General features: G+C 40.4%; 1 protein-coding gene across 6 annotated transcripts in view; it reads right to left on the reverse strand.

Moving 5' to 3' along the window:
• Positions 1-26166, reverse strand: part of crebbpb (CREB binding lysine acetyltransferase b) — a 154270-nt gene that overhangs the window by 5051 nt on the left and 123053 nt on the right. For all 6 annotated transcript variants that reach the window (XM_078558784.1, XM_078558782.1, XM_078558783.1 and 3 more), the window contains 9 exons: positions 23353-23409; positions 22471-22548; positions 11982-12049; positions 9212-9362; positions 7818-7964; positions 7392-7505; positions 5289-5454; positions 3676-3843; positions 763-924 (listed from right to left, as the gene is read on the reverse strand). In XM_078558784.1, coding sequence (XP_078414910.1) covers positions 763-924; positions 3676-3843; positions 5289-5454; positions 7392-7505; positions 7818-7964; positions 9212-9362; positions 11982-12049; positions 22471-22548; positions 23353-23409 — 1111 coding nt within the window. The remainder of the gene's footprint in view (positions 1-762; positions 925-3675; positions 3844-5288; positions 5455-7391; positions 7506-7817; positions 7965-9211; positions 9363-11981; positions 12050-22470; positions 22549-23352; positions 23410-26166) is intronic.

Here is a 26166-nt window from a genome sequence, read left to right on the forward strand (position 1 = left end):
ACAAAGCTCTCTGGACCATTTTTGGCACAAGGTGGTTAGGCCGGAAGGAAGGGTCTTCTCGCTTCCACCCTGCCAGTTATTTTTTCTCTGTGTCTGTGGCCCTGACTCTCTTTCTCATGCACACACTGGAAAATTTGCAAATATAGCCAGGATACAACACTGAAGAGATTTAAACTGAAACTTAGGACTCCCAATGTTCCAAAACCTTGTTACTTGGCAATGCTACTACTTAACTGCAGCAACAAACAAAACAGCAACAATTTTACAGGTATAAAAGACCAACTAATGCCTCAAGGCATAATATGATTAAGCAGGATTATTCTGGAATCTGAAATCTATTTGTTTTTGTTCTTCCCCTTCTACCTCACTAATTTTTTCCCGATCTTTCCGGTGAATGCTGATTCTTTGCCTGACTACAGTTTTATGGGTGTGCGTTGTATTTTGTTATGCCTTTTGAGGGCATTATTCATGTTTGAGCATTGACCATGAGCATCAGTAGGCTGTTTGGCCCCTGGGGATTGTTTTCACCCCAAGCCCCATCCTGGCCTTAAACAATATTCTCACATGTACATCTGCAGTGAAGTCTGCTGCGTCACAATCAAGACAATGAATTCTCACTGATTTTTCTCCTCCTTCAACCTAAGGGATGCCAGCTTTTTTTTCAAACAAAATCTATCAATAACCATTCAGGAAAAAACAGCATATTGGGGAAAAAAATAAATTGTGCTCAGGTAGGTAGAATTTAAAAACCTTCTGCAGTACCTCTTTATGCTTTTCCATGGTGGCATAGAGCTTCTGTGACAAGTCATTAGCTACATTCGGCATTCCAGGCTTTTTCTTGTTGGCTCGGCTAATGCTGCTTTTATTCTTATTTGTTTTCTTGTTGTTCTTTTTCTTTGCGTTTTTGCTGTCTCCTTTCTTTCCCTGGAAAAGATATAAAAGGGTATTTAAACATCTTAAGATGCCTAATACTGAACAATAATTTACCATGACTGCCCTTCTAAAGGTAACTTTTACAGAACATAATAGACAAAAGTTTTCCTTACAGCTTTATTTCTATCCAATAAATATACATGCTAGGTGTTTGTGCTTGAAGTCTGGTTAACTGCAGACTCTCCTGTCACAGTAAATAGATTTAAGCACATAAGAAATAGGAGGAGTACACCACATAGCCCACTCCCGATATCCCTTGATTCCCTCAAGAGTCTCTCTTAGCCTTGAATACAGTCAATAATGGAGCATACACAATCCTCTGAGGTAGAGAATTCCAAAGATTCACAATGTTCTCAGTGTAGAAATGTCTCATCTCAATCCTAAAATGATCAACACCTTATTCTGAGACTGTGCCCCCTTGTTCTAATGAGCCAGGGAAAACAACTTCTCAGTACCTACCCTGTAAAGTCCCTTTTGAATCTTGTATGTTTCAATGAGATCACCTCTCATTCTTCTAAACTCCAGAAAGTATAATCCCAATTTACTCAGCCTCTCATCTTAAGACAATATAGGACCATCCCAGAAACCAATTTAGTCAACCTTTGCTGTACTGCCTCCAAGGCAAATATATTTTTCTTAATATGGAGACCAAAACTGCACACAGTACTTCAGGTGTGGTCTCACCAAAGCCTTACACAATTGTAGAAATACTTCCTTGACTTGTATTCCAGTCCCCTTTCAATAAAGGCCAGTTCCTAATTGCTTGCTGCACCTGCATGCTAACTTTCTGTGATCCTTGTACAAGTACACCCAAGCCTCTCTGAACATCAACATTTAAAAGCTTCATGCCTTTTAACAAATATTCTGCTTTTCTGTTCCTACTACCAAAGTGAAAAACCTCAGATATCCGGACATTAGTCTCTGTCCCCTTTTTGCCCACTCATTTAACCGGTATATACCTCTTTTCAGTCTTATGTGTCCTCCTCATAGCTTACATTCCCATCTAGTTTTGTATCATCATCAAACTTGGATACTTAACTCTCAACTTCATCTAAGACATTAATATAGATTGTAAATAATCGACGCCCCAACACTGATCCTTAAGGCACTCCACTAGTTACAGCCTGCCAACTTGAAAATGCCTGTTTGTCCCTGTCCATTAATCAACCCTCCTATCCATGCTAGTATGGTATCCTCAACTCCATAAAAAAACAATGCTTATTGTGCCCTAGTGAGAATGCTGCCCTAGTGTAGAACCATTTATGATGTCTTGATGCAGGAAATGAAAGGGCTCATAGAATTATAAAATCATAGAATGGCACAGAATGGTCTCCTTCTGTGCTGTAACCATTCTATGATTCTAGAATTCTATGAGCCCACTGCATCTCCTGCACCAAGACTTCACAAATGGTTGTACACTAAGTCAGCATTCTCACTTGGGCATAATAGGGATTTTCTTTTGTACAAACAAGAACAATACGGCACAGTCTGAGGGTCTCTCACTGGTTCTGGACCTCCGGACCCAGATACTACAACACTTGGCTGAACACTTGTTATTCCCTGATAAGGTAATCTGATCACTAGTGATTATAATCAAGGACCGCCTAATGACAATACGAGCATGACAATCAGACAAATCGTTGTTCAGGATTTCATTGTTTTTATAAATACTCTGAGGTTCTTTTGTCACTCTGACTTTGTGAAGCAGGATGTGCTCATTGGCATATCCTTCAACAATAGAACTGTATTCTCTTTGTGCCAGCTGTAATGTTGCACTTTCAACATCTTTTGCTCTGGATCTAATTAAGCAGGATCTAAATTCACATTAACCCAGTATCAAAACAGAGATTAAAATCTGAGCAACAACTTTAAATGGTCACCAGGTTTCTCAAGTGCAATCGTGACCATTTATTGAGCTTCTATGCTGATTTCATGCAAAGACTGAATTTCAAATTCCATATCACAGATTCTGCATTTTTTAAATGTGGTGAAAAAGATCAGTTTGTAAAATTATAGTTGGGTCATGTGAGGTGCAAAACTTGAAACGAGTGTTCCCATTCCTCCTTGCAAGAATTTTTCTTTGCCCACAACTACTGAATTTGAACATCAGGAACAAGGGAAAGTGCTGCTTGATCTCAAATCAATTTATCTCAACATTAAGCTGGGCATGTTACAAACCAAACATGTTTCCAAGATGCAAAATATCAGGTGGTCATGCAGGAATCAACTACAGACTGGCAGGGTCTCTCACTGGTTCCCAGCTTGTATGTGAAGACCTAAAGCAAACTTTAATTGTAGAATCATAGAATGGTTACAGCATAGAAAGAGGCCATTTAGACCATCGTGTCAGTGTTCACTCAGAGGGCAACTCGCCTAATCTTACTCCCTTGCCTTTTTCCAGCAATTTTAAAAAAAAGATAATTATCCAATTCTTGCCTAAAAGCCAGGAGTGAATTTGCCTCCAGTACGCTTTCAGGTGGTGTATCCCAGATCCTAACCGCTCACTGTGTAAAAAAAGTTTTTCTTCATGCCACTGTTGCTTTTTTTGCAATCACACTAAATTGGTGCCTTCTGGTTCTCGAGCCTTCACCAGCAGGAACGGTTTTCCCCTATCTGCCTATTCTGTTCAGACCCCTCATGATTTTGAACACCTATCTCAAATCTCCTTTTAATCTTCCCCAAACTAAATTAAAGTAACAATGATCAATAAAATGTTGAGGACAATCTCCTCACAAAACTCACATCAGGGGTTTCACTGGGTATGCTGTTCTCTTCCCTCTTGCGTTCCTCCTCTTCCTGCTCCAACTCCTTTATGCTTTCTTCCAGTACATTGGGCCAAAAGTCACCTTCAAAATAAGGCAACTCATTTGCACTGGTCAGCCGGTCCTCTGTGGCCTGTTTGAAGATATCCTGCCAGCAAAGCAAAAAGAAATAAGCGTCAAACAACATGCAATTTTTTTGTACAACAGGACTGCATGAAGCAAAGGAGCCTTTGCTTAAGTTTGTACAAGTGTGGAAAGATGGTCAAGGGATGCCAGAGTTGAACAGCATGTTATTCCAAAGAATATTGACTACAACCAAATACATACCAATTATTAAAGAGGGATTAATTGCCTCACATCTAATTAACATCATTGTTCTTTAGGAAAAAAAATCTCTGGACATGTGAAACTTACATTGATATTTAAGAAATCATTCAGTTTCTGATAAATTACAGAAAGTTTCATGTTTCAATGTATTTAGAGTAATTTGCTGAACTGCTAAGTGCTGGCTGGATAAACAAGCATTTGAATGGGTCTTGTGCTGGTTATGAACATCAATTAGATTAATTTGGCAGACTTCAAAAAAGAATTTGCACTGAAAGCTAATTGGTTTGGCTAGATAGAGAGGGAGATAAGGAGGGAGGGAGCGAGAGAGATAAATAGATAGTTTTGGAGGAACTATTCTGTAATCAAATTAAGCAGCAGGAATTGAGCAGTACATAGATCTAAGGGATTACCACATTTCTGCTGGAGAATAGCTGAGAGACCATTTAACTCCGTATTAAATGTCTGAACTTTACATTTCATTAAGGCTGTAAAACTTTGGATCTGTATGGTAAAATTCTGATTATCGAGTCTGAAGCTATCAGACAAGCCTACAGGAACTGCAGCACACATCTTACCACAGCTTAAAATAATAAAAGACGTGGGTCACTTATCAACAAACAAATACAGTCTTCCTGGTTCATGTCCTCAAGATCAACTCACAGGAAGTGATCTGAAACTGTTGGGAAAACATGTAAAATACCTGAAATCATAACATACGGTAAGACTTTAACCTGGCAGAAAACTTATCTTTTAAGCATCAGATAATAGGATTTTCCATCCTGAACATTAAATATCTTAAAGTTACCTACAAAACTGTATTATTACAAACCAAAGAGCAATCTAAGCTGTTACAGACCATGTGCAGTGCACTTTTGTTGACAGCTGATGTAGTTTGCCCTGGCCCTTGGGTAAGATGGAGAACATGCATCTGTCTGAAGGAACCAGACAGGTTATTACATATACAGATTTATTGCTGTTTAAATGGATAGTATTATCAGTTTATTCAGATAAAGTGTAATTTCCGACTTGAGGCACTTTTTGCAAGAGTCTTCCTTGTCGCAGAGACCTAGAAGGTGGAACATTTCAGCAACTGTAAGATTAACATGAAGTCAGGGGAGTGCACCTTCAAACACTACAGTTATACAAAGGTGCAGTGGTCAGCATTACAAATTAATATCAAGCTGAAGGGATTGAATTACATTAGGAATGCATAAAATCTTATTTTTAAAGCAGACATTAGGAGGATAACAGAATTTCAGAATAAACCTTATAATCATGTATGATTCGTTCTGCAAAAGCTTTATCCAGCATCTTCTTATACCATTCCTGTAATCGTTTGGGTTTGGGGATCTTCTGATCTGCTGGGTGACAGTGGAAGATGTAATCATCACCTTCACTGGGAGGGCATGCCCAGATATGGCCCTGTGTAAAGCTGTGGGAAACAGAGAACAAAGTGAAATGGATTTTTCAGATACTGTTACAGTGCAGATACGAATCACATGAGGAAATAGCAAGCAGATGTATTGATTCCAGTTGAAATGCAAACTGATCAAAAAACTTATAAATAAGACAAAAGCAAAACACCATGGACACCGGAAGTCGGAAATAAAACAGAAAATGATTCCCTTGTGTCCAAAAATCCATTCTTCTCAATCTTGAAAATACTCAATGACTGAGCACCCATAATACTCTGAGGTAGAGAATTCCAAGATTCACTACTCACTAGGTGAAGAAATTTCTTTTCAGCCTCAGTCCTTATCCTGAGACTAAGACCTATAGCTCTAGACTCTCCAGCCAGGGAAGACAGCCTCTCAGCATCTATAAACTTTCCTAAGCCAAAAACTGATTGTTGCTGCTTGTAGCTATCCCTACCAGGAGATCTGCTATCATGGTATGTCATTCTCATCTGTCTTGTGCCATCTTCACACATCGTGTAGCTCAAAAATTGATTATGATTAATATATATGTATTTGGATAAACAGGGGAAATTAACCTTAAAGCAACATTTTATTAGGTATAAAAATAGCATCTAAGAGAGTAGAAACACGTGTAAATTCAGTCGAGGGCAACTGTGGCCAGTGTTAGGAATGCTGAAAAGGCATGGAAAAAAAACACTGGGTGATTGTACTAGGAATGGAGTGGTGAAGGTTCTTTCAGTCATGTAACAAGTCAGAAAACAACTAATGATCAATAGTCACAGAATAGAATCATAGAATGGTTGCTGCACAGGAGGTGGCCATGCGGCTATATAAAACTTTGGTTACTTCAAAAATTTGTAGTCGTGTATTCAGTTTTAGTGTCCACACATGGAGAGAGCTATTGAGGCTTTAAAGTAATGGTATATGAGGGGCACTAGAATAGTGCCCAGCCTTAGCAATGTTAATTATCAGGGCATGTTGCAAATTTTAGGACAATTTAGACTAATGCAGGCTTCGAGGCGAAATGAAGGACGTGCGATTAGGAATTGTAGGGCTAGCGTACATGCGCATAAAATACTTAAGGGAATATGGTTAGATGTCAAGAAACATTTTTTTCTTAACACGTCAGCCATGGTTTGGTTGGTAGCACTCTCGCCTCTAGGTCACAAGATTCCGGGCTCAGTAATCTGGACTGACATGTCAGTGTAGTATTGATGGGATGCTGCACTGTTGGAGGTGCTATCTTTCAGATAGAATGTTAAAACTGGGGCCCCAGTTGGATGCAAAAAATCCAATGGCACTATTTTGAAGAAAAGTAGGGGAGTTATCCCCACTGTCCTGGCCAATATTTATCTCTCAATCAACTTCATAAAAACGGATTATCTGGGCATTTTCACATTGCTGTTTGTGGAAGCTTGCTCTGTCTAAATTAGCTTGCTGTGTTGTCTACATTACAAGTGACTACACTTCAAAACTACCCTATTGGCTGTGAAGTGCTTTGAGACATCTGGTGGCTATGAAATGAGCTATAGAAGTGTAAGGTTTTCTTATTTTCCCTCTTGCAGAGAGAAGAAACATATGGTTCACTACAGCCCTTTAAAAAGGAACTTGACAAGTTCCTGAATGATGAGAACATTTGCAATTGTACTAGCCAAGTTGTCAGTTAGCTTGGATTGTAGGAATTAAGGTTACCAAGTTTCCTGGAGCTTTGTTTGATTGCCTTTGGGAGTTAGTGTTTTTCTTTCCTGAATTGACTAAAGCTTTGTTGCCACACTAAGATTGAGCAATTCAGGGTGGGAAAAAGTGTTTGGTTCACCAGCAGATATAGGGGTGGGGCTTGATGACTTTATAAAATAGGAGAGGGGGCATAACGTCCATACATATTTCGCTCCCAGTTATCCATAAAGACAAATAAATTCCAAAGTTCTATTTTTATTAAAACGAAACTTACCCAAGTTTTTTCACATATTCCAGATAACCAATTAAAATTTCATGATAGACTGCAGTTCGGAGGCACCTTGGGCGGAAGAAGTGAATACTGTCGAGGTAAGATATGTACACACGCCTGCAAAGTTGTGTAAGAGAAACATAATCAACCAGCTTTTCCGACTTCATTAAACTAAACAACTGGCATTATGGGGACAAAGTAAAGTGCCTACTGCTTTAAGGTACATTTTTTTCTTACAATAAACATTCTCCATTTTTTTTCTGCCTCATTCCAGTTTCAAAGGCACTTTTCAAAAGCATAAGATTTTAACTTCTCCATTTTAAAAGCTGGCTCAAATGAATTGTTCTTCTATAAATTGAACATAAAAAAGGAACTAAAGCAGGCTACGTGTAAATAATCTAAGATATTGCATGTACGGTATGCCACTACCTTGTATTAGGAGTTGGGCAGTCGGAGCCATATTCCTGCACATGCATTCCAAAGAAACAGACATCCACACCATCAATCTCCTCAAAAGCAAAAAGTGCTTTGGTTCTATAAGGAAAGGTCTCTGACATTTCACCTGTATCCACAAACCTGAAACAAGAAAAGGGGCCACTTTTATGCATAGCCTGAAGGGCGAGTACATTAAATCACAATCCTTCCTTAGCTGCAAGTGCAAAAAAATTCTGCCTGTTAACAAATACTGTAAAACTAAGGCTGGGGAGGAATTGAGAAAATAGTATCCAAATTCTACTTTGAATTGAAGTAAACATTAGAAACTGGGACATGTTTTTAGTGTTTTATTCTCTCTTCCAAAATTTGTCACATGAACTCCATACAACACTATTAAAGCTGGATGAGTAAATGTAGGTCTCTACACATCAATGGATCTAGCTAATCTGATTTCACTAGTTAGTCTGATATATCTAAAATACCCAGCAGACACCATTGTAATGTCATAATTGCGCTTTACTTTTGACTTTATTTTACCTTCTAAGATTACCATCCCTACAACTGCCTTTTCCATTTCCTCCCCTTCCTTACACTTCCCAGGCCCATTTCTACCCACTCTAGCCTGAACCCTCAGCTTTGGCTCTTTCTGCTCACCTTCTGCCTGCTTTCTCTAATCCTTTCCACTCAACTCATGACCATTCAGCTCCCTTTCGTGGCCTCCTTGCATGCTGACATAAATATTCATTTCCCCCTCCTCTTCAAAATTGCCAGCATCATCTCCTCTCAAGAAAATCAGCCCTATCCATCAATCCTCCAACCACTGTTCCATCTTCAACCACTCTTTCCTCTAAGGTCCTCGGACATACTGTTAATTGTATATTAATTGGGTGCTCAATTGTAATTAGGTATTGGGCATTAATTGAGTACTCACCTTGCTCATACATATAGGACCAGGCTGAAATTGTGGGTTGGAGGTGCATAATATGTAATGTGTGTCTCATAATGAAAGCTTGAAAGTATATAAATATTTGGCTGCAGTATTCTAGCCTTCACCACCTGGCTATCGGAGTTCTAACATATACCACTGCACCCAGGGCAGTAACCATTCCACTCAAAATCCCATTTGACCCACTTCTGCCATGAATTAAAATGAATGAATTATTCTGGTGCATTACCCTCCTTGTCCTATCTGCTTCATTTATCTGTGGCCACCTCCTCTTCTTGATCTACATGCTGTCTCTCCACATCACCATCTGCAGGCACCAGGTTCAGCTTTCAGGAGTTTTCTCAGGCAGAAAATAATGATAAAACTTGCAAGTCACCATATCTTTCAGTGCTTCATGTACAGAGAATGTACTTAAGAACTTCCAGGTGCTTGCTTTACTTGCCTGCTTTTCATTCCTGGTTTAACTTCCACAGTTTTATCTGAGCTGGATACCACACGAACATACACTTCCCCTGCCTCTGGATGGTTCTGGCGTCGTAGAAATTTGTTCACTCTGTCTTCTAAATGATTCCCTAACCTGGTTGTTTGTAACCCTATGAACAGAAACTCAGCATTAGCAAACATATCAGAAGCAGAGTGAAATTCAGTTCACAAACTACTCACTTCTCAAGTTAGGAGAACCTCTGATTTCTTGGAAGATACATTATGATCATTAGTTGATAGAGAGCAATATGATATTTGAAGCATGGCAGCCATATTGTACAGGATCTAAAATTTATTGGTAGATATTTATGCACCAGAATCTTTTGTTTTTATTTGGGATAAAAGAAAAGGAGATGGCCATTTTAGAGGTGGGTCATATCCTCCCTCATGATTCCTATGCAATAAAGCAATGCCGTTAAAGTGGATGCAGCAACAGCATATCCCTAACAGCTCCTGCTACTCCAGTCTGGCTCGGCTCACTTCACTATTCCAGTGTCGCATCCCACAAGGAACAGCCCAGCGGGATAGATACATCTTTAAAATCAACAATGAGAGCTAGCACTGAGAATAGTTGGACAAGAGTTTGATCAAGTTGTTGAAAGAAGAAAGATTGCAGGCTCAGTAGGCATAAGAGAGAATATTGATGCGTAGCGATAATGAATAGTGATTAACTTATAACAATAATGAATCCATATAGAGTTTCTTTGGGTGAAATTCCGGCAGGTCATCTTATTTATGGTAATGGGTGACAATGCACATTGACTATTTGAGAATTTGGAATGCATATTCTTCAGCTCAAAGGCTTTCACTGAGCAGCAGTCATTAATTGTTAATCAGAATCCATTTTTAATTCAGCCAAGTGCTAATTTGATTACCGAAAAGGCAGTGTTCCACTACTGCATTGTCACATTATTTAAAATGCCAGTGTCTCTAAGTCACTTTGGCATTATGTTTTATATTTCAAAACAACTGGTTGTAGGGAACCAGGGAACAGGCACGTCATACAGAAATTGCTCTGACGTGATACCATATTCACGTACCACTGTAGTAGAAATCCATGTGTCCCTGGATATTTCAGACGCGAACCTTCAAAGTATAAAACATAGGTGCCTGAGACCTACCAATATCCTATTCTACTGCGAATTTATTGATTTAAGGCTCTTTAACTGTAGTGACAACCACAGGTTAAATGAGAAGTAGTTTCCAACCATAACTGGTTAGGGTCAACATTAGTCTGATCATAGAATGGTTACAGCATAGGAGGACATCTGACCCTTCGAGTCCTTGCTGCTCTCTGCAAGAACAACTCAGCCAGCCCCATTCCCCTGCCTTTTCCCCATAGCCCTGCAAATTTTTCTGTTCAGATAATTATCCAATTCCACCACAGCCTCAGGCAGTGCATCCCAGATCCTGAATACTCAGTGTAAAAGTTTTTTCTCATGTTAATTGCTGGAATATGGCCCAAATTCCCCCGATTATGATTTGGTTTATAATGTAGTGACTGTTTTCATCTTTGTGCAATAAGTACAACTCTATTTAACTGCTTCCAACCCAGGGTTCTAGAATCAAATGAACACTCATTTCATAGCCTTAAGGACACCTAAACATATAATACAATATAGTAACTCAGCACTGTTCTAGTCATAGATGTCAATCCTTCACCATGATGGCTGCAGCCCGCATAAAATGAAATACAGTCTCTGAAGATCTCTGGCTCAGAAGTAGTACTCACACCCGAGTCAGGAGGTTAAGGGTTCTAGACAGGTGTTAACCTTTTTAAAAAAAACTTGCATTTCAATGCTTTCCACAACCTCCAGATGTCTCAAAGTGTTATACAGCCAATGAAGTACTTTTTGAAGTGTAGTCACAGTTGTTATGTAGGAAACCTGGCAGCCAATTTGCATTCAGCAAACTCACACAAACAGCAATGTGATAATAACCAGATAATCTGATTTTTGTGATACCGATTAAGGGATAAATATTGGCCAGGAAACTACTCTGCTCTTTTTCAAAATAGTGTCATAGGATCTTTTACATCTACTTAAGCAGGCAGATGGGGCTTTGGTTTAACATTTCATCCAAAATATGGCACCTCCAAAATTGTAATGCTTCCTGCAGTGGAGCGTTAGCCTTGATTTTTGTGCTCAAGCCCTGTAGTGTGATTTGAATCCGAAACCTTGTGATTCAGAGGTGAATGTGCTACCAGCTGAGCCACAGCTGACACACTAAACAAAAAAAGCTCAGCTGCTGCACCATGACCTTCAATGGCATCCCTTTACATGTTCTGTTATAACATTTTCTCTCCTTCTTTCCCAATTTAACATAAATTGTCCTGCTTCCTACCTATTGCAACTCTTCTTTCCCATTTGTTTCAGTCTCGGTCATTAAAGTGTGCTGTAAAATTCACCTTACAAACTTACATGTATCTCAGAGGTCTTGATCGAAGACTCCACTGTTTTCATTCATCTACTCTTCAGAACCCAAAGATAACTGGTAAAAATTGGGATCCAAGGAGCAGTAGCACTATAATCATGACAGTGTTACATGCATACAAAGCACTAAACAAATAATTTTAGCTGCCAATCAAACTACCATTCTGATGAAGAGTCATACGGACTCGAAACGTTAACTGTCTTCCTCTCCACAGGTGCTGTCAGACCTGCTGGTTTTTTTTGTACCAATGATACTAGTCCACCACAGAAAGAGCTAAACTGCATATAAATACTTACTTTTAGAGCTGAATTTGTTCTCTTTCCTGGTTTTGCCTGTTTTCTTTAAGCAATTGTCACAAACAAAGCTGTAAAAAGAAATTTAATATTAAAAATGGTAACTTGCATACAAAGCACCTGTAAGGTTAAGTTCTGCAGGTAGTTATCTAAAAAGCTAAACTTTTAAATTAATTTGTAAGTGTAAGAGACAATTACTTTTAATTGGTAGTAGACCACCTGTATCACTGATTTGTAAATACCAGGTCAGTCAGAGGCAAACAGACAACTTTAATCATTCAGCAAAAGGACAGAGAGATATATTTGGAGATAGGAAAAAGAAAAATGGACACCTTAGGCCCCAAAGCAAAGTCCTCCTTCAGTTGCACCACCAAATGAGCCTGATATGAGAGCTGACTGTGGCCAATTACTCAAGAGTTACTTTAGCTTTATGGAACTGATCAATCAGCAAAACAAGCATGCAGAATAGAACAAAACAGCTTAAATGAGTTTGTCTGAATATTGCAAATCAGGAGTTTTGATGCCCTTGCATTACTAATTGCCTGGAACTTCAGACAATGATTGACAGGGAGTTGGTGGCTAAGTAGGCATCAAAATCACAATCTGTAACAACTAAGATAGTTTAACAAGCAGGTTAGAGTGGTGCGAGGGAGATCTTGTTTGACCAGCATAAATTATTTATAAGAACATAAGAACTAGGAGCAGGAGCAGGCAATTCGGCCCCTCGAGCCTGCCCCAATATTCAATACGATCATGGCTGATCTCATTTCGGTCTCAACTCCAATTTCCCGCCCTCTCCCCATAACCTTTCAACCAGTCACTAATTAAAAATCTGTCTATCTCCTCCTTAAATTTATTCAGCATCCCGGCATCCACTGCACTCTGAGGTAGTGAATTCCACAGATTCATGACCCTTTGAGAAAAGTAATTCCTCCTCATCTCTAATTTAAATCTACCACCCCTTAGCCTAAAACTATGGCCTCTCGTTCTAGAATGCCCCACAAGGGGAAACATTTGCTCCACATCTACTTTGTCTATCCCCTTTGGCATCTTATATACCTCAATTAGATCTCCCCTCATCCTTCTAAACTCTAGCGAGTATAGGCCTAAACTGCTCAATCTCTCCTCATAAGACAAGCCCTGCATCTCTAGAATCAATCTAGTGAACCTCCTCTGAACCGCCTCCAATGCAACTACATCCTTCCTCAAGTAAGGAGACCAAAACTGTGCACAGTGCTCCAGGTGCAGTCTCACCAATGCCTTGTACAGTTGCAACAACATTTCCCTATTTTTATATTCTATTCCTTTAGCAATAAATGCCAAAATTCTATTTGCCTTCCTTATTACCTGCTGTATCTGCATACTAGCTTTCAGTGATTCATGCATGAGGTCACCCAGATCCCTCTGCACTGAAGCATTCTGAAGTTTCTCTCCATTTAAATAATAAGTCACCTTTTTGTTCTTCCGACAAAAATGGATAACCTCACACTCATCCATGTTAAACTCCCAAATTTTGGCCCATTCACCTAACTGGTCCATATCCATTTGTAAATTTATTTCTTCATTGCAACTTACTTTCACCTATTTTGGTGTCATCTGCAAATTTAGCTATAGTACCTTCTATCCCTGAATCCAAGTCATTAATATAGGTTGTAAATAGTTGGGGCCCAAGGACCGAACTCTGGCACCCCACTAGTTACAGCTTGCCATCCTGATAAAGACCCATTTATCCCGACTCTCTGCTTTCTGTTGGTTAGCCAATCCTCTTTCCAAGCTAATATATTACCCCTAACTCCGTGTGATCTTATCTTGTGTATTAATCTTTTGTGCGACACCTTATCAAAGGCCTTCTGGAAGTCCAGATATACTACATCTACAGGATCCCCATTATCCACTTTGCTTGTCACAGCTTCAAAGAACTCTTGCAAATTAGTCAAACACGATTTACTCTTCATAAAACCATGCTGACTCTGATGGATTGCATTTTGACTTTCCAAATGCCCCACTACTACTTCCTTAATAATGGGTTCCAACAATTTCCCAACGACAGACGTTAAACTAACTGGTCTATAGTTTCCTACTTTCTGCCTCCTCCCACTTTTTGAATAAGGGTGTTATATTAACATTTTTCCAATCCACTGGAACCTTTACAGAATCCAGGAAATTTTGGAATATTATAGCCAATGCAACCACTATCTCTGCTGCCACTTCCTTTAAGACCCTGGGATGTAGGCCCTCAGGTCCTGGGGGCTTGTCACCCTTTAGTCCCAATAGTTTGCTCAGTACTTTTTCTCTAGTGATGGTGATTGTTCAAGTTCCTCCTTCTCTATACCCTCTGCACTACCTGTTACTATTGGGGTGGTCCTGGTATCCTCCACCGTGAAAACTGAGGCAAAATATTGATTAAGTGTCTCTGCCATTTCTGTGTTCCCCACTATTAACTCCCCAGTCTCATCCTCCAAGGGACTAACGTTCACTTTAGCTACTCTCTTTCCTTTTACATACTTGTAGATGCTTTTGCTAACAGTTTTTACATTTTGCACTAGTTTTCTTTCATAATTTACCATTGCTCTTTTTATTATTTTTTTAGTAACCCTTTGTTGATCTTTAAAAGTTTCCCAATCTTCCAGCCTGCCACTGACCATTGCAATTTGGTATGCCTTAGTTTTTGCCTATATGTTATCTTTAATGTTTATCTTTATGAGGGGCCTTCCCAAAGTGACCTTGGCTGCAGGGAGACACATGTTGAGTCGTACAATTTACCTTGAATCCCCAAATAAGATGCACCGTTACAAAGTCACACCCTTTTAAGTGGTTAAGACAAGGATCAGAACTTGGTTAAAATGAAGAAACCTGTGTGGTTGTAACAGAACCAAAGTTCAAAATGAATGTTAATTGCATATCAATCAGATAGATGTTCATTGTATTCAGGTAGTGGTATTAATTGGGGACTCACCTGTATGTATGCATGTTTTTGTTGGAGGTGCATGGTACGCAATGTGCATCTCTAAGTAAAACTTGTAAGCTAATGAAGATTAGGTTCCAGTATTCTATCCTACACCATCTGGTTATCCGAGTTTTGACAGGGATCAGGGGTATTCATTGAGGCAGCCACAATGTATTGTGGGATATACAAATATAAGTTGCTGTTTTTGACCCTTGCTGGTATACATAAAGCACTTGGAATCCATAAGAACATAATACAATAGCAGCAAGGGTAGTAGTCCATTTGGCCCCTCCAGTCTGATCCCACCATTCAATAAGATCGTGGCTGACCTGATTGTGGCCTTAACCCCACTTTTTTTTTCTGAGCTCCATAACTTTCGACTCCATTGTTGATGAAAAGTCTGTCTAAATATATTCATGGCTGAGTTAATAACCCAGTCTTCACTGGAATTCTCTACCCCAGAGGGCAAAGATTAATAATCCTCAGAAGAACTTCTTTCTCAACTCTGTCTTAAATGGAAGACCCTTATTTCAAAATTCTGCCACCTAGTTTTAGATTCCTCCATGAGGAGCTCAGCATCTACTCTGTCAAACCTCCTCAGAATCTTATGCTTCAATAATCCCAGTCACAATAAAAAGTAGATATATTCATGGATGACAGATGTTAAGGGAATTTGGTGACTTGTCACTCATCATATCTGAAGAGTGCCAGCAGAAAAAACAAAGCAAATAGGATAAGAACAAGGAGCAGGTGGCCACTCAGCCCCTTGAGCCTGCTCTGCCATTTAATATCATGGCTGATCTGATAAGTAACCCGAAATCTGCATCCCACCTACCCCCGATAACCTATCACCCGTCTTGCTTACCAAGGATCTATCCACCTCTGCCTTAAAAATATTCAAAGACTTTGCTTCCACCACCTTTTCAGGAACAGAGTTCCAATGGCTCTTGACCCTCAGTGAAAAAATTTCGCCTCATCTCTGTTTTAAATGGGCGACACCTTATTTTTAAACAGTGACCCCCTAGCCCTAGGTTCTTCCACAAGGGGAAACATCCTCTCCACATCCAATCTGTCAAGACCTCCCAGGATCTTATATGTTTCAATTAAGTCACCTCTTACTCTTCTGATCTCCAGCGGATACAAGCCTAGTCTGATCAACCTTTCCTCAAAAGACAACCTGCCCATTCCAGGTTTTAGTCTGGTAAACCTTCTCTGAACTTCTTCCAACGCATTTACATCCTTCCTTAAATAAGGTGACCAATACTGTACACAGTATCACAGACGGATGCCATTTGGCCCATCATGTCTGCACCGGCTCTCCAAATGAGCATTATGACCTAGTGCCATTGCCTTGCCTTTTCCCTGTACCCTTGCATATTAGATGATTATTTGAATAGAAACAGTGTCCTCTTGAATGCCTCAATTGAATCTGCCTCCACCGCACTTCCAGGCAGTGCATTCGAGACCCGAACCACTCATTGTGTGAAGAAGTTTTTTCTCACGTCACACTTGCGCTTCTTTTGCAAATCACTTTAAATCTGTGCCCTCTCATTCTTGATCCTTTTAGAAGTGGGAAGAGCTTCTTCCTATCTACTCTGTCCAGCCTCCTCATGATTTTGAACATCTCTATCAAATCTCCTCTTAGCCTTCTTCTCTCCAAGGGGAACAGTCCCAACCTCTCCAATCTATCCTCATAGCTGAAGTTTCTCATCCCTAGAACCATTCTTGTAAACCTCTTCTGCACTCTCTCCAAAGTGTTCACGTCCTTCCCATATGGTGCCCAGAACTATAATATCCCAGCTGAGATCTAACAAGTGTCTTATGTAAATTCAGCATAACCTCCCTACTCTATGCCCCCATTAATAAAGCCCAGGATACCAAATGCTTTATTAACTGCTCTCTCCACCTGTCCTGCCACCTTCAATGATCTACGCACATATACACCCAAGTCTTTCTGCTCCTGCACCCCCTTCAAAATTTCACCCCTTATTTTATGTTGTCTGTCCATGTTCCTCCTAGCAAAATGCATCACTTCACACTTTTCCACATTGAACTTCATCTGCCACCTTTCTGCCCACTCCAGCAACTTGTCTATGTCCTCCTGAAGTGCCACACCGTCCTCCTCGCAGTTCACAACACTCCCAAGCTTTGTATCATCCGCAAACTTTGAAATTGTCCCCTGCACACCAAGATCTAGATCACTAATATATGTCAGGAAGGGCAAGGGTCCCAATACCGACCTCTGGGGAACTCCACTACAAACCTTCCTCCAGCCCAAAAAATTTCCATTGACCATTACTCCCTGCTTCCTATTTTTCAGCCAATTTTGTATCCACGTTACTACTGTCTCTTTTATTCCATGAGCAATAACTTTTCTCACAAGTATGTTGTGTGGCATTGTGTCAAATGCCTTTTCAAAGTCCATTTACACCACATCAACAGCATTACCTTCATTGACCTTATGTTATCTCTTCTAAAAACTCCAGCAAGTTAGTTAAACAGGATTTCCCCTTTAGAAATCCATGCTGGCTCTTCCTTATTAACTCATATTTTTCGAAGTGACTACTAATTCTATCCCGAATAATTGTTTCTAGAATCTTGCCCACCACTGAAATTAAACTGATTGGTCTGTAATTGCTGGGCTATCCTTACAACCTTTTTTGAACAAGGGTGTAATGTTCGCAATTCTCCAGTCCTCTGGCACCACCCCTGAGTCTAGGGAAGACTGAAAGATTATGGCCAGTGCCCCAGCAATTTCTACTCTTACTTCCTTCAATATCCTTGGATGCATCTCATTCGCTCCTAGTGCCTTGTCAACTTTAAGTATCGACAGTCTATTCAACACTTCCTCCTCACCAATTTTGAACCCGTCTAGTGACAGAGTTTCTATCACTCGTCTGTCACCATGGCCTGGGTAGCATCTACCTCCTTGGTAAAGATGGATGCAAATTATTCATTTAATACCTCAGCCATGGCCCCTTCGTCCATGTGGTAAATTCCCTTTTAGGTCCCCAATTGGCCCTACTCCTCCTTTTACCGCCCTTTTATTATTTATATGCCATAGAAGACTTTGGGATTCCCCTTTATGTTCGCTGCCAGTCTTTTCTCGTAATCCCTCTTCACTTCTCTAATATGCTTTTTCACCTCCCCTCTGGGTTCTCAATTGTATTTTCTATCTGACACCTGCCATAAGCGCACTTTTTCTTTTCAATCTCCTTTTTCATCCAGGGAGCTCTGCATTTGTTTGTCCTACCTTTCCCTTTCAACGGAATATACCTTGACTGTGCCCGAACCAATTCTCTTTGAAGGTAGCCCATTACTCAGCTACAGTTTTTCCTGCCAATCTTTCGTTCCAGTCTATCTGGCCCAGCTCCGTTCTTGCCCCATTGAAGTTGGTTCCTCCAGTTAATTATTTTTACTCTGGATTGCCTATTGTCCTTTTCTATCATCATCCTAAAACATACAATACAATGATCACTGTCTCCTGAATATTCCCCCACTGATACTTGATCTACTTGGCCCACCTCATTTCCAAGAACCAGGTCCAACAGTGTGTCTTTTCTTACTGGTTGGACACATACTGCTGTAGAAAATTCTCTTCAACACAACCTAGGAACTTTTGCCCCTCTCCGCCCTTTACACTACCACTGCCCCAGTCTACATTCGGGTAATTAAAATCCCTCATCATAACTACCCCATAATGCAGCATCTCTCTGTAGTTTCCCTGCAGGTTTGTCCTTCCACATCCTTCTCACTATTTGGCAGTCTATAGACTACACCAAGCAATGTAATTGCACCCTTTTTGTTCCTTAGCTCTAGCCAAATTGATTCTGTCCTTGAACCCTCTGGGACATCCTCTTTCTCCAGCACTGCAATGCTCTCCTTAACCAATACCACTACTCCTCCTCCTTTCCTATTTCTTCTGAACACCTTGTACCCAGGAATATTTAACACCCAGTTCTGCCTTTCCTTGAGCTAGGTCTCTGTTATCACCACAACATCATATTTCCACATGGCAATCTGCATCTGTAACTCCCCAAACTTATTTACTATGCTCTGTGCATTCACATACATGCATAGTAACCCGGATTTAGATTTTGTTACTTTCTTTACTTTACTTTACCCTGAACTTTACCTATCAACTTATGATTCTCTATACCAGTACTATCTGTCCCTCCCAGTATTTTGTTCATCCTGATATTCCTCTCTAATATTTTTTCTTGGTTCCCACACTCCTGCAGAGTTAGGTTAAAGCCCTCTCAACAGCACTAGCAAAACTGGGAACTCATTCTCAGTTCTGTTCCGGTATAACCCGTCTGGCTTGTACATGTACCATCTCCCCCAGAGCCAGTCCCAGTGTCCCAGCAATCTAAAGCCCTCCCTCCTGCACCATCTTTCCAACCACGCATTCATTTGCCTTATCCTATTTCCGTACTCACTGGCACATGGCATTGGGAGCAATCCGGAGATTACTACATTAGAGGTCCTGCTTGCTAATTTTCTACCTAGCTCCCTAAATTCTGACTGCAGGACCACATCCCCCTTCCTACCTAAGTCATTGGTACCAATGTGGACCACGACCTCTGGTTGATCATCCTCCCCCTGAAGAATGTCCTGCAGCTGCTCCGAGACATCCTTGACCCTGGCACCAGGGAAGCAACATACCATCCCGGAGTCACGTCTACATCCACAGAAATGCCTGTCCGTTCCCCTAACCAATGAATCACCTATCACTATAGCTCTTCCTTTCTTATTCCTCCCCTCCTGTACAGCTGAGCCGCTCATGGCGCCACAAACTTGGCTCTGACTGCACTCCTGAGAAACCAGCGACTTCATCAGCTTCCAAAACGGAAAACCGATTTGTGAACGGGACCCTAGAGGACTCCTGCACTACCTGCCAACTTCTCTTGGACTGCCTGGTGGTCACCCATTCCCTCTCTGTATCCAGGCTCTTAAGCTCCAGTGTGACCACCTCTCTGAACGTGCTATCCATGTAACTCTCAGCCTCGCGGATGCACCACAGTAACTCGTCGCCCTTCAAGCTCTGAAACCCAGAGCTCAAGTTTCTGCAGCTGACAGCACTTGCTGTGCACGTGGTCAGCTAGGACACCGGTAGCTTCCATGACTTCGTACATATTACAGGACACACTTTCCACTTGACTGAGCTGCCCTGCCATTGCTTAACTCTATTCCAAATGTGGACTCACTAGTGCCCTGAAGAACTGAAGCATAACCTCCCTACTTTTGTATTCAATTTCCCTTGCAATAAATGATAATATTCTATTAGCTTTCCTAATTACTTGCTGTACTTGCACACTAGCCTTTTGTGATTCATGCGCAAGGACACCCAGATCTCTCTGCATCTCAGAGCTCCGCAATCTCTCACCTTTTAGATAATATGCTTCTCTTTTATTCTTCCTGTCAAAATGGACAATTTCACATTCTCTCACATTATACTCTATTTGCCAGATCTTTGCCCACTCACTTAACCTATCTATATCTTTTTGTAGCCTCCTTATGTCCTCTTCACAATTTACTTTCCTACCTATTTTTGTGTCATCAGCAAATTTGGCAACCAGCCCTTCATCCAAGTCATTGATATAAATTGTAAACAGTTGAGGTCCCAGCAGCGATCCCTGTGGCACACAACTTGTTACATCTTGCCAACCTGAAAAAGAACCATTTATGCCTATTCTCTGCTTCCTGCCTATCTTCTATCCATGCCAATGTGCTACCCCCTAAACCATGAGCTTTTATTTTCTGCAATAACCTTTGATGTGGCACTTTATCAAATGCCTTCTGGAAATCTAAATACAGGGCATCCACCGGTTCCCCTTTATCCACAGCACATATTACTTCCTCAAAGAACTCCAGTAAGTTGGTTAAACACTTTTTCCCTTTCACAAAACCATGTTGACTCTGCCTGATGACCTTGAGCTTATCCAAATGCCCTATAACTTCTTTCATAATAGCTTCTAACATTTTCCCTACGACAGATATTAAGCTAACTGGCCTGTAATTTCCCACTTTCTGTCTCCCTCCCTTTTTGAATAAGGGAGGGAGACATAAAACGGGAAGACATTTGCTGTCTTTCAATCTAATGGGACTTTCCCCTGAATCTAGGGAGTTTTGGAAAGTTAAAATCAATGCATCAACTATCTGACTGGACACTTCTTTTAAGACCCTAAGGTGAAGAAGTCCATCAGGACCCAGGCTCTTGTCAGCCCGCAGCTTCAATAATTTACTCAGTACCACTTCTCTGCTTACGGTAATTTTCCTGACTTCCTTCTCCACTTCCATTTCCTGGTTAATAGCTGCTTCTGGGATGTTACTTGTATCCTCTATAGTGAAAACTGATGCAAAAAAACGGTTCAATTCACCTGCCATCTCCTTGCTTTCCATTATCAATTCTCCAGACACATTTTCTACAGGACCAATGCTCACTTTGTTAACTCCTTTCTTTTTTAAATATTTATAAAAACTCTAACTATCTGTTTTTATATTTCTGGCTAGCTTTCTCTCATACTCTAATTTTTACCTCCTTATTAGTCTTTTAGTCATTCTTTGCTGTTCCTTGTATTCTGTCTAAGTCTTTGCACAATTATATGCTTTTTCTTTAAGTTTGATACTATCTTTAACCTTTCTAGTTAACCATGGATGATGTGGACTTTTTCTTACTCGTTGGAACCTACCTACTTTGTGCATTCTGAAATATCCCTTTAAATATTAGCTGCTGCATCTCTATTGACCTATTCCTTAACGTAATTTGCCAGTTCACTTTAGCCAGCTCAGCTTTCATGACCTCATAATTGCCCTTATTTAAATTTAAAAACATAATCTCAGACCCACTCCTCTCTCCCTCAAACTGAATGTAAAATTCAATCATATTATGGTTGCTGCTACCTTCACTATTAGATCATTATTTACTCCTATCTCATTACACAATACCAGGTCGAGTATAGCTTACTCCCTGGTCGGCTCCAGAACATGCTGTTCTAAGGATGTTACATTATAGTGTCAAATTAACTGAGTTCAATGTCCACCTCCCCGAGGTCACAGTGGCATTGCAGTAGCCCTGGTAGCAGTCCAGGAGTGCTATATACAGTTCTGGTTAACTCAACAAAAGGGTTTCATTCTGACCAAGGTCATGTAGAGCCACAAGAACTCAAGTTAAAAGCCACAAGAATGACTTAAGTTAGGATTCTTCAGCCTCACAAAGAGACATTACATCAGGGAACAATTTTTAGGTATGAGATACTTAATGGGATAAACTAAAACTTACTTTAGATATGCCAAGACAGCTGTCAGGAAGGATTTATCAAACAGGATGGTCAACAATTGGAATGGATTGTCAGGGAGGTTTGAAGCCAGTACACCCAACTTATTTAAGAAACAGACAGAAATTTAATGGGATGTGGGAAGGGTCAGAGTACTGGGAAATTGAGATCAAATGGGCTATTAATGAGAACCTGTCACGGTTGGAAACTTTTAACCCAAAAATCAATTCTAAAGCAGGTCACCTAGTGACTCAACAACATCACCTACCCTGAAGGCCAGATAGTTTCATTGTGGAGAACGCAGATTTGATGCATTTTACGACCACATTCTTTACATTCAACAAAGCTAAAATGAGAAAATAAAATATCAGATGTCAAGTTTTGCAATTGTAACATTATGTTTGCACATTATTAATCAAAGTTGATAAATACGCAACTCAATGTTAGAGCAAAGGAAGGGCTACAAATATACTGCATTAAACTGTTTTCATTACTGTAAGATAGGATGCAATAACTACAAACTGTTCGAATAATTAAAATTAGGATACTTGTTAGCAATCCCTGAAGGATCCTCCTGCTCATAGCTGCAATCAGAAAATTCAACTGGAACAGGAAAGCTAGAAAAGCTATTAAGCGACCAAAGTGGTGATTGGCAATCTAGGATAAAAGGGAGCAACCAATTATAGGTCAAATAATAATTCCAAGAGCTGAATGTTACGATGGAGGCAGGGTCCCCACTCCCAATGTAATAGTCAGGGGGCAGATCCCCCTCCACTTGGCCGACTGGTCCCAGAGCCATTTAATGGCCATTGGTCTTCAATTCTCTTGAGGTGGGAATTCCACCCTGTTCCAAGAGGTAGTCTCACCTCAGAATACTGCCGGCCAATCAAATGGGAATGCAATTTGGGAAGGGGGATCCTCCAATAGGTACAGGATGCAGCTCTTGCTGTGTGGCCTAGAGACTTGGTCCTGGCCTTCCTACTGCAGGAAAAATCCCAGCGACAGCAGGTGAGGCCCTTAAGTGGCCATTAATTGGGGGTGGTTGAGTAGGCGCCACTGGCATGTAGCCTAATTTTATGCCTCCCCGCCTGAGGGGAGTGTAAAATTCCAGCCAAAGTGACCGGGAGAAATGAATACCCAAGATACTTACGGTTCAGGATCTAATGTATCATTTTTCTTCTTTTCAAACTGATCTTTTGAAATGGTTCTGTCAGAAAAGAAAAATCAGTGAAGGGTTCTGATTCACAAAACAATACACTACATTTTCTCCACTCTAGATTCTTAGTACAGTGCTTATATAATATACTATATCTGCATGCTTCCCCACCCCGTCAACCCTCAATATCCTCCAGCCCTGCATACATATCCCATTTTGTTTGCAACACATGCTGCCCAGTGTACAGGCAGATTCTGAACATCCAGACCTTTACATGCAACTTCTGAAAAAGTAATTAAGGGGTTCATGACAGCAACTTGGGGTGCTACATTTAACCAACTCACTCTCATTATGGAGAAGTGACAGAAAATCTAACAGAACTACATTCAAGCAAAATCCTGCACTGAAGGGAAATAACATTCTTTCACATGCAAATCAGTAATAAGAAATCACCTAGTGTGAGTAAAAAGCAAAATTGGAACTGTGTTTATTTGGAATCTGCATAAACACACGAGGATCCTTCATGGTGCATACAAGGGCCTTGGCTGATGTTGCAACTCAACTCTTTTCAAAGAAGTTGCAGCAATGATGGGAGGCAAAATTCTGACTCAGTTTTCTGAGGAAATGAAACTTGAGGCAGACTTTTGATGAAAATTTCTGTCCTGACTTATCGGTCACTGAATATCAAGTGTGAGATGGGTGGGATCCTCCAAAGCACAAAGCTCATCAACTGTGAGCAAAAGTACATTCAAGGATTATAACGTGTAAAATAAGTCACAAAACAGCAATGACTTGAAGGAATCTAGAACAAGCATTTACTGAACAAGATACAAGCACAATCCACACCATGTCTGCAGTCAAGGAGCTATATTTTCCAGGCGCTTTTGATGAGCTCAAGCATTGAGTGTTTGTGAATTGAAGTCCCTAACTAAAGTAGGTGGCAACTTCTACCTCAATTAACAAAAGCCAGAGGTGAGATGAGGAGAACTTTTTTTTAAAATTAGTGAATTAAGATAATCTGGAATGCATCACCTGAAAGGGAAGTACAAGCACATTCAATAATAATTTTGAAAATGGAATTGGATAAGTACTTGAAGGGGAAAAATAGAAGAACAGGGCTATGGGGCTAATTGGTTAGCTCTTTTAGAGAGCCAGCACAGTCATGATGGACTGAATAGCCTCCTTCTGTGTGCAAGGTTCGATGATATGAATTGCTACATGGACCTTCTGCAAACTAGAATGTGACAACAGGTGGGACTTCACGATCAAGAAACTACAATTGTCCTGACAGCAAAGCTTTCTGATTTGCTCTGTAAAACTTTTAAATGCTGTATAAGCATTTCGAGAGGACAACTGGGTGTGCAGACATGAAGGGTGGACATACCAGGCAACTAGTATGGCCGTTTTAAGAGCAATACCATGACATGGAACTCCTGTGTGTCCAGAGGTATACCAGGTCCTCCATCTAAGACATAACAGATAGGAGTAGGAGAAGGCCACATGGCTCATTGAGCCTGTTCCGCCATTCAATATGATCATGACTGATCTTTGGTTTCAACTCCACTTTACTACCCACTCCCCATATCCCTTGATTCCCCGAGGGGCAGATTACATCTGTTTATCTCAGCTCTGAATATATTCAATAATGGTACATCCACAACCTTCTGAGGCAGAGAATTCCAAAGATTCCACAACCTTTTGAATGAAGAAATTTCTCCTAATCTTGGTCCTAAATGATCGACCCCCTCATCCTGAGACTGTGTCACTGTGCTCTATATTCTCCAGTCAGAGGAAACCTTTCACTATCTACCCTGTCAGGCCCCTTCATAATCTTGAATGTTTCAATGAAAGCATCTCGCATTCTCTTAAACTCCAAGGAGTATAGATCCAATTTACTCTGCCGCTCAACAAAGGACAACTCTCTCATTCCAGGAACCAATCTAGTGAACCTTGACTGTACTGCCTCCAATGCGAGGATATCCTTCCTTAAACATGGAGGCCAAAACTGCACACAGTATTCTAGATGTGATCTCACCAAAGCCCTGTATATTTGTAGCAAGACTTCTTTATTCTTGTACTCCAATCCCCTTGCAATAAAGACCAACATGTAATTTGTTATCCTAATTGCTTGCTCTACCTGCATGCTAATGTGTGTTCATTCTATGAGTATAGCCAAGTGTCTCTGAGAATCAGCATTTACAAACTTAATGCCTTTTAAAAAGTATTCTGCTTTTTTATTCTTACGAGCAAAGTGAATAATCTCCACTTCCCCGCATTATACTTCATCTGCCGCCTGTTGCCCACTCACTTAACCAGTATATATATTTTTTCATAAAAGCAAAATACTGCGGATGCTGGAAATCTGAAACAAAAACAAAAATTGCTGGGAAAACTCAGCAGGTCTGACTGCATCTGTGGAGAGAAAGACAGAGTTAACATTTCGAGTCCGTATGACTCTTCATCAGAACTAAAGAGAAATAGAAATGTGGTGAAATATAAGCTGTTTAAGGGGGGTTGGACAGGTGAAGCTGGATAGAGGGCCAGTGATAGGCGGAGGCAAAGGAGAGATTGTCATAAACAAAAGGTCAAAGAGGTGTTGATGGTGGTGATATTAGCTAAAGGATGTGCTAATGGTGACATTAAGGGTAGAAAGCAGGATGAGCAAGTGATCCTAGATGGCTCTAGTGGGGGTGAGGGGATCGAAATAGGCTAAAAGGTGGGGATAAAACAATGAATGAAAATAAATTTTAAAAATAATAATAGAAATAGGTGGGAAAAGAAAAATATATTAAAAAAAAATAAAAAACA

Source organism: Cetorhinus maximus, chromosome 15 (assembly GCF_964194155.1).
Source record: "Cetorhinus maximus chromosome 15, sCetMax3.hap1.1, whole genome shotgun sequence".
Classification (NCBI taxonomy): domain Eukaryota; kingdom Metazoa; phylum Chordata; class Chondrichthyes; order Lamniformes; family Cetorhinidae; genus Cetorhinus; species Cetorhinus maximus.